Raw genomic sequence first — 9,160 nt, 5'->3', positions numbered from 1 at the left:
AAATGACATTCGACCACATCTGCCTGCCAGAGCCCCCTCTTCATATCACAATGATCCCCCCCCCTCAAAAAAAGAAAAAAAAGAAAATTCTACCTACGCGCCTTGGCGTAGTTCACGTGACTGGCTGGCACGTCAGTTAGAGAAAGACGAAGCCTTCGTTCCCGTCACGCGAACAGCCAAGCAGGAGAAAGAAGAAGAGGAGGCGCTGCTGCAGAGAAAAGTGGGTGTATGCCACAGCACGAGAACAAGAACGGGTCTTTCATTTTGGAAACGACGCTGTGGTTACCACCGTGGGATCGCACTTTGAAAGGGTACCCCCTGCAGCGTGAAAAGGTCGCGCCATCCGTGTGCGGAAGAGAGGGTGCGAGAGTCGCGGTGCGTGAAAGGCCTGCTACCACCTGCGACATGACGACGCCACCAGAGAAGGCTCTGGACGCCGTGGCTAGCACCAGCACCGCGACTGAGGAGAACGACGACGATACCGACAACGAGTTAATCAGCGCGTACGTCGACGTCTCGAGCGACTACGAGAGCGACAACGACGAGACTGGCAAGTCGTCTGCAGCGGCGATGAAGTTCGCGATAAGCGCCGCCGCGTTCCACGCAAATTCGACCGACGCCTCAACAATCGGTGCCCACTCCTCCGCGCTCAACCTGAATGCAACCCTCCAGCCATCGGCGAGCAATACGAACCCCTGGCAGCCGAACGTCTGCGAGTACGAGGAGACGACGCCGCAGTGCCGATTGCGGGTCAAGCGCGACATCATGGACCTCCTCAACGACCCGCCGCCGGGAGTGTACGTCGCGCCGGCGGAGCACAATATCACCGTGATGGACGCGCTGGTGCTGGGCCCCGATGACACGCCTTACGAGGGCGGGTTTTTTCACTTCGTGATACAGTGCCCGCCCGACTACCCGATCCAGCCACCACGCGTTCGCTTCATGACCACCGGCTACGGCTGCGTGCGCTTCAACCCGAACCTGTACGAGTGTGGCAAGGTGTGCCTCAGCATACTGGGCACCTGGACAGGGCCGGCATGGAGCCCCGCGCAGTGCATCGCCAGTGTGCTCCTCTCGATCCAGTCGCTGCTCTGTGAAAACCCGTACCACAACGAGCCGGGCTATGAGACTGAGAGGTGGCCGGGGGACTCCAAGCGGTACAACCTCATCGTGCAGCACGAGACAATCCGCGTGGCCGTGTGCGACGCCATCGAGGCCTGCCTCAACGGATCTTCGACTTGTCCAGCTCCCCTGAGGGAGGTGATGCTCAAGACATTCCCCGACTACTACGACAAGTACGAGGCGGTTGTCGTTTCCAACAAAGATCTAACGGGCATGTTCATGGAGGATCCCTTTGGCGCCAAGAGGGGGCAGTTCCAGTACAAAACTTTACTCGAGAGACTGCAGGCATTGAAAGGACGAGTGCAAGAGTGGTTAAAGGCCACGCGTGAACAGAGTGAATGAGTGGCTGAGCTTCTGTGTTGCTGCCCCGGAGAGAGTCAATGGTCGTATCTGTAACATTTTTTTTTCTAATTTCTGCGGAGTTATCTCGGGACTGATTAAAAGAAGACAGGCACATTAAACAATCTTCACGCCGCCTGTAACAATGACGTTATATTTGATTCGGGGTCGTTCGTTTTGACATTTATTTACGTTATGGAAAGGCGAAATGCTAATAAAGATAAATGGAACAACAAAGGGCTGTTGTTTTTGTGCCGTCGAACAGAACATGATCAATCTGAAAAAAACATGAAATTAAAAGTAAAAGGTTAAATAACAATCAATCTTCTACTTAAATACCAGATAAGGATTTCTAAACGCCCATGAAGTTGCGTATGGTATGGTATGAAAAAACTTTATTTAGGTCCGTCGGGGCGTGAACTAGCACGTAGCGGGCCGCTCCCACGTCGGGACAAATAGGCCTAACCTCTCCGTCATGTCCTGGGCTCGTTGGAGCTTCTCACTTGGACAATGGAACGTTTTCAACCCGAAATGGAAGGCACTGCCAGAGCGTACAATCTGATATGGCAAAGTCTGAGCAAAGCACGTATCAGTGTGACGCCTGAATTTCTGGATAAATTTTGTGCAAGACTGCGGAACTGGGATATGCCCGGACAAAAATTTTTCTTCGGGATAACAAATACTTTGGGGGAGAGATGCAGCTGCCTATTTTTTGGCTTTGTATGCCACAGTCGAAAAAAATTGAGGGCGGGGGGGGGGGGGCACGGGTTTTGTGTGCCACTTCTGGCTATATGTCACTGCGTCCTTGTATAACCTTTTTTATACCTGAACCCTCTTTGTGAGCCTCCACGTTTCTGCTCCGTAGCTAAGCAACGGCAGGATGCAGACAGACAGACAGACAGACACACAGACAGACAGACAGACAGACAAACAGACAGACAGACAGACAGACAGACAGACAGACAGACAGACAGACAGACAGACGGACGGACGGACGGACGGACGGACGGACGGACGGATGGATGGACGGATGGATAGAAGCATAAATAGGGGATAGAGTACGAAAAAGAAAATGAGAAGCCAGACTCAAAGTTGGGCTAGTTGGTGATACATTTGTAATAATACACAGTACTAGGCTGGGGTGTCAGTTATCTTCTTTATTTCTAACCTCTTCTTTCTCCTCGTCTCCCTCCAACCCTGCCTCACGTCCACGTACACTCCCCCTTTTTGAAGACTCATCCCTCCTGGGGTGATACTTGAAAACGTTTCCAATGGTCGCAAACTCCAGCACATCATCATCGTTGGTGTAACCGACCCTTTTGAGAACGCCATGTTGCACTGCGATCTGCACCACGCGATAAGGTCCCATGTACACCTGCTTTGTGCCGGGGAGGCCTTTTCTGACGAGCACCAGATCGTTCAGTTGTATCTGAGGTATCCGCGTGTTGTGGCGACGGTCAAAGTTCCTCTTCATACTTTCCCGGTGTCGCTAGTAGGCTTCCGAAGGTTTTCGTTTTTCGCACAATTGCAGGCGGTCTGCAATGCAAAGTTCTTGATCAGCAGGAAGCACTGGTACCTTTCCGAAAGCTGCAAAATGTGGACTACAGCCGATGCTCGCCGTGTGCGACCGATTGTGATGAGCGACAGCTGCCTCCAAGCAGCACTTCCATCTACCCTGAAAACCTGGATACATTGAAATGAAATGCTTCAAATCCCGAATGATCCTTTCGGCCATGCCATTTCCTGCAGGATGGTATGGAACGCAGCGTCGCAATACAACTCCTCGTTCCTTCGCCCAATCTTGCAAAAGCTGACTGAGAAACGCTGGCCCATTGTCTGATATTACTATTTTCGTATTCTTGAACATCTCCCGACTCAAAAGAGCGATCACACTATTTGCGTCTTCCCTTCCCAGCCGTGCAGCCACTATTCTTGTGCACTGGTCTATTGCCACTAGGAAAGACTGCGTTCTTCTTACTCCTGCAGCCTTCTTCAGCTCTGCGAAATCAAGATGAATGACTTCAAATGGTACGTCGGAAGTTTGAGGCAAAACCATCTCGTCTGTTCTTTGAAGGTACTTGGCTTTGTGAACTTGACATTGATGACAAGACTGAGCATACCTGTGAACGTCCTCTTTCATAAGTTTCCACTGGAAACGTTGACGAATCTTGTGATATGTCCTCCAAAAGCCGTCATGTTTACCTGAGTGCGGAGAGTCGTGATAGAGCTCCAAAATTCGAGGCACCATTGTTTCTGGGACTGTGAACTTTCCGTTATAGAACTTAAGTGCATCAGTTCCCTCCCACAACAATGTTGCGTTGACACTTTTATGATCAGGAATTACCGCAAGTCTTAAAAGCGCATCTGCGTCCTTGAGGTGTTCTCCAGGCCTGTGTTGGACCATGAAAGTAAACTGTTGGAGTTCACTCACCCACCAAGCAATTTTTCCTTGAGGCTCGGCGAGGTTAAGGATACACGTTAAGGCTTGGTTATCCGTAAAGAGCTTGAAGCTTCTGCCATCCAGGTAAGGTCTAAAATAGCGTACGGCCATTAGGACTGCCAAGGCTTCCTTCTCTGTAGTCGTGTAGTTCAGTTGAGTTTTCGAAAATGTGTACGAATAGTACCCGACGACCCTCTGTTGACGGCTCCGTGGAGAGTCGGTATCTCTCTGGTAAAGCACTGCGCCTGTGCCATAATAAGAAGCATCGGTGTTCAGTTCAAAGGGCAACTTGAAGTCCGGAAGAGTCAGGACTGGATCCGATGAAATAATGGTCACAAGGCTGTGATAAACAGATTCACACTCTGCTGTCCACTGAAATGGCACATTCTTCTTAGTCGTTTCTGTAAGGCATTTGGTTTTGGTCGCATAATCTCTAATGAATGGCCGGAAATGCCCTGCAAGACCCAGGAATACCCGCAAAGAGTGCAAATCATATGGCTTCTGCATTTTTGCGATTCGTTCGACTGATTCCTGTTTTGTTGTCTTGGTTTGGCCGTCAAATACTCTTCCAAGAAACACCACATTACTTTGGATAAACTCACTCTTCTTGTCATTAATTTTGAGCTCGGCGTCACATAGTGCTTGAAGTACACTAGCCAGATGGTTTGAGTGCTCTTCCTCGTTGCGGGAGTATACTATTATATCGTCTATGTGGACGTTACAAAACTTCTCGATAAACGGTCGCAAGACGTCGTTCATCATTTTCTGGAACCAAGCGGGTGAGTTCTTCCATTCAAATGGAAGTCGGTTATACTGATAGATGTCAAAGGGCGTGATGAAGGCAGAATATTTCTTGCACTTTTCAGAAATCGGAACTTGCCAAAATCCTTTACATAGGTCAATGCGCGAGAAAACTCTGCAGCCACCCGTGTCATATATAATAGAGTCTTTACGTGGCATAGGAAACGTAAAAAGCTCAGTCTGCTTAATAATTTGTCTGTAGTCCTTGCAGAGTCGAAGACTTTCATCTTTCTTTTGTGCAATGGTGATGGGTGAAGCGAACGTAGACGTGGATGGACGGATAATTTGCGCATCCAACATCTTTTAAATCTCCTTCTGAAGCCACACTTTCTTCTCTCGTGACATATTATAGGGCTTTTTTCTCACCACCGTCGTATCACTGAGCTGGAATGGGACCTCAAACTTCGTAGTTGCTGTAGGGTATCCTTTCAGGCACAGATATTCCGGGTAAAGCGTCCAAACATCTTCACCTGACGATGGTTTCCGCGGAGTCCTTGAAGGCGAAACTGCAGCGTTGACAGCGCGGCGCTTTTCTTCGGTGGTAATTTCGCCTGTCCAGTAGATATTAAGGCGAAGTGCACTGATGACTGGACGTGAAAGCACTAGTTCATACGGAACTCCGTCGAGTACCAGTGCTTGCGCAGTGAAAGTGTTGCCGAGACACGATATGGTTATACAAGTCCATTTATCGTGGACATCTCGTCTTTCATCGTATCCATGTATTTCTACTGGTCTTCCCTCTTTTACTTTCGCCCTCTCAACAATATTTGCGTTAATAACCATGACGCTTGCTCCACTGTCAACTAACGCACTCCGTTCCTTTCCATCCACAAAAACAGATATGTACAATAGACCTGTATGAGACAAATAAACAGCTTCTCTTGATGTCGTCGGGTGGAAGCCGAGACCCTCTCTATTTAGTTTTTTGTTACGTCATCTAGGTCTTCGCCATGGTCTGAGCCTTCCTGGGCGGTCAAAAAGGATACGGTTGTTGCGGTAGGTCTCCAGCTTGTGAGCGGGCGTCGTTCCTCAGCTCGTGTGACCCCGTGTCACACAGGTCCCGTTAATTAGGGAGGATATCGCCGGGCTAATTCCAAGGGCCGAAGTATCGGCCCCCCGAACCGCACCACGAAAGCGTGCACAATTTAGAAGTGGTCCTTTTTGGCGCGCCAGCGGACGCCAGCTGTGGCCCAAAGAACAAGTCAGAGCCGAGAGTTGATAAACAAACAAAATTATATTTTCAATAACGGCAGATCGAAAACAATACACAAGAATGCACACTCCACAATAGTTGCATACAATATGTCACCAATCAAACAACGTACTACACAGTACAATCAGCCACACTCGAAACAATGGACACAGACAACAATACGCACCACAATGCAGTCGCATGCATTGAACAACCAAGACACTTAAAGACTAAAGAGATAAAAAACCTATTCAGTCCAAAGTTCTTGGAACAAAAGTCTGGATGATACTCTTCCGAGAATCACTGACTCAAAGTCCAGCGTTGTTGTCATTCCGCTGCCCCTGAAGTTTCTCTTCCAGGAAACCTCGCGTCTTCAGTTGGCCTCTCTCCAAGCTTCAAACTTCTTCGCCGGAAACACGTCGGCTTCACACACGCAGCTGTTGCCACGCGTCTTCGCTCGATAGCGGTAAACGCACGCTCTTGCCTGCAGCTCGAGCCTTCATCCCCCAAGGGGGAAATCCTCTTCATCTCCTGCTTTGTCCCTACAGACAAAACCTTCACCGACTACACGGCGGAATTCCTACGCACTCTGGCGCTAACTTCCGTCTTCTCCTCTGAAGTTTCTCTTCCAGGAAACCTCACGTCTTCTCCTGCTTTGTTTCTACGGACAAAACCTTCGCCGACTACACGGCGGGATACCCTACGCGCTCTGGCGCTAACTTCCGTCTTCTCCTGATCTCTCGTCTCGGCTGCTCGATTAAATACCTTCCGCGCGAGATTCCAGAAGGTTCTCGTCATTTAGCCGGCGCGGTACGCAGCGAAGCCTGGGGAGAGGGCGAGACGGTTCGAATGCCCTCCACGTCGGATGACTCAACTCAGCATGACCACGCCTCCTTCGTTCTAGAAATTTTGCGGGCTTGCTCAGCCGCCGATGTGGGGTGAGGAGGTTTGTCGGCGAAGCCACGCTTCCGAGGGGAGAGCACGCGCCCGGGGAGCCTTGGATGTTTGTTTCCTTTTTTTTTTCTTTTGACCTCCCGGCGTCTCTCCCGCGCGTTATCGCAAGAATTTGGCGGCGCGCCCATTTTTAGCGCTCGTTCTGTGACGCTGCCCCCCACTTTCAGAATATTATCTCATAATATTCAAAACCACACAAACGAGTGCGAACAGTCACCACACACTCTCACAGACTGTCACACAATCCATCGCTCATGACACTTCACATTCACATTAGATCACTCAATACAACTGTATAATGTAATTCAATTCCACAACACATGAAATATAGCCACAGGTACATGAATGCAACACTCCATTACATATTTCAAACTGTGCAAATGTACAAGGTTCTCTTATTACAACCATTATACAATACTATACATCACATCACCGTAACAAACATTTTGACTCACTCAACATACAGTTGCGACACAGGACAACAAGAACATTAACACAACATATGGCACTCAGCCCTACCAAACACAATTCAATTCCACCTCAGCACCTATCCTGTGTATTTCGAGCGGCGCTTGCGCCCTTTCTTGCGGTGCTCTCTCGATCTCTTCTTATTGTTTTTGCTCGTTTTTTTTTCGGCGATCCCCTCCCAACGACGGTATCTGAGGCGGCGTCTCAGCCATCATTGTCACTTCCGACACTGCTAACGGGTCATGACGCTCAACCGATCCTGCCCGGTTATTCACCCGCTTGTTCACGTCCCGACATTTGGCCTGGCTGGCCGACTCCATCACCTTTACACTGTTGCTCGGTTGAGGTCGTGCCGACGTAAGTCCAGCTGCTCGGCCCGTGAACTCATTCAACACGATCATCTTCTCATTCACTGTCTCTTGCGCCGCGGCTTCACCTTGGGCTCTAGTGAGATCCGTCACGGGCTGCACCTCCACTGTATCTCGCGGTCGTTGGGTTGGCGAGGGCTCTATCTTAGGGTCTTCTCCCAAACATTCCGGATCATTCGGTCCTCGCGCCCCGTCGATGTTTCCGATTATGAGGTCGTACAGGGGGGTCGTCATGCATAAAGCAGTAACCTCCCCGCTGAAGTACGGGGTTTCAACCTCAATTTCTGCTTCGGGAAGCATCCGAACCGTACGGTTAATTAGGCAAACCGGTTTCGTTTTGCCTGTCAACTCACTTTCCCGTACCAAATTTCTCCGCACGATAACCGTGGAGCTACCGGTGTCTCTTAGAACCGTAATCTTCTTGCCTGCAACCTTTCCAGGCAGCGTTGGCATTCCCTTCGTAACAACGGTTGGCTGTTTTGACATTACAGCACCCACAATAGGAATTTTCTCCCCATTCTTCAACTCTACGAATCCATCGGTGACGGCATTATTATCAGATTTCGGTGCCGCTTGCACACAGGATCCCTGGTGAGTTTGACTCACTCCGTTCCGACAAGCGTCTGCTTTGTGCCCAGTCTGACCACACTTGAAACATTTTACTACCGTAGGGCTCGTAAAGATCGTTCGACAGTTTTTCGCGCGATGACCCACTCGGTTACACAGAAAACAACGCGGAGTGCTCTCTGGTGCACGCTTCTTTTCTTCGGGAGCCAATTTCTTCGAATCATCGGGGCAATCCTTCTTGACCTTGGCCAAATTAGTTCCACCTTGCGCTTCCAAGAATTGATCAGCCAATTCAAGCATGTCTTCAAGTGACTTAGCTCTCCTCTCTTTCAAGTACAGCGACAGGCTTGGGTGGCAACTAGTAAGAAATGGTTCTCTAATTAGGAGCTCTCTAAGCTCATCGTACTCCTGCGCTGTCCCTGAAAGTTCAATCCATCTGTCGAAATAGTGGCAAAGTCGGGCAGCATACTGCGTAGCCGTCTCACCATCAGCTGGCTTTCCTGTCCGAAATCTGTCCCGGAAACCTTCTACAGTAAATCTAAATCGCTTCAGCAAAGCAGCTTTCACCTTTGCATAGTTGGCTGCATCAGTCGGCGTCAGCCTGCCGTACACACTAAGCGCTTCACCACTCAAGCAAGTACTCAAAGCAGTTGCCCATTGATGTTCCGGCCAATTCTGGCTCCTTGCAATCGTCTCAAATCTGTGAATGTACGCGTCAAGGTCGTCCTTCCTCTCATCAAACGCTACGAGCAGCTTGCTTGGGTTCAAGCGGAAGCCATGGTCTTCCCGTTCGCTGCTTTCAACTCTAGCTTGGACGGTAAGTTCACTTCGCTGTTGCAAACGGAGCCGCTCGAGTTCCATCTCGTGCTGCCGCTGCCGTTCCCTTTCCTCTCTTTCTTCTTTCAGCTG

General features: G+C 49.8%; 1 protein-coding gene across 1 annotated transcript; it reads left to right on the top strand.

The window, feature by feature from the left end:
* The first annotated feature begins 680 nt into the window (after positions 1–680).
* Positions 681–1,464, top strand: LOC119186929 (ubiquitin-conjugating enzyme E2 Z). Its single transcript, XM_075887801.1, has one exon. It carries the CDS (start codon positions 766–768, stop codon positions 1,462–1,464), a length of 699 nt encoding a protein of 232 aa, XP_075743916.1. The 5' UTR covers positions 681–765.
* Positions 1,465–9,160: the final 7,696 nt, after the last annotated feature.

Source organism: Rhipicephalus microplus, chromosome 3 (genome assembly GCF_043290135.1).
Source record: "Rhipicephalus microplus isolate Deutch F79 chromosome 3, USDA_Rmic, whole genome shotgun sequence".
Lineage (NCBI taxonomy): Eukaryota > Metazoa > Arthropoda > Arachnida > Ixodida > Ixodidae > Rhipicephalus > Rhipicephalus microplus.
The sequence above is the reverse complement of the archived record's forward strand: the minus strand, read 5'-3'. Positions and strand labels throughout refer to the sequence as shown.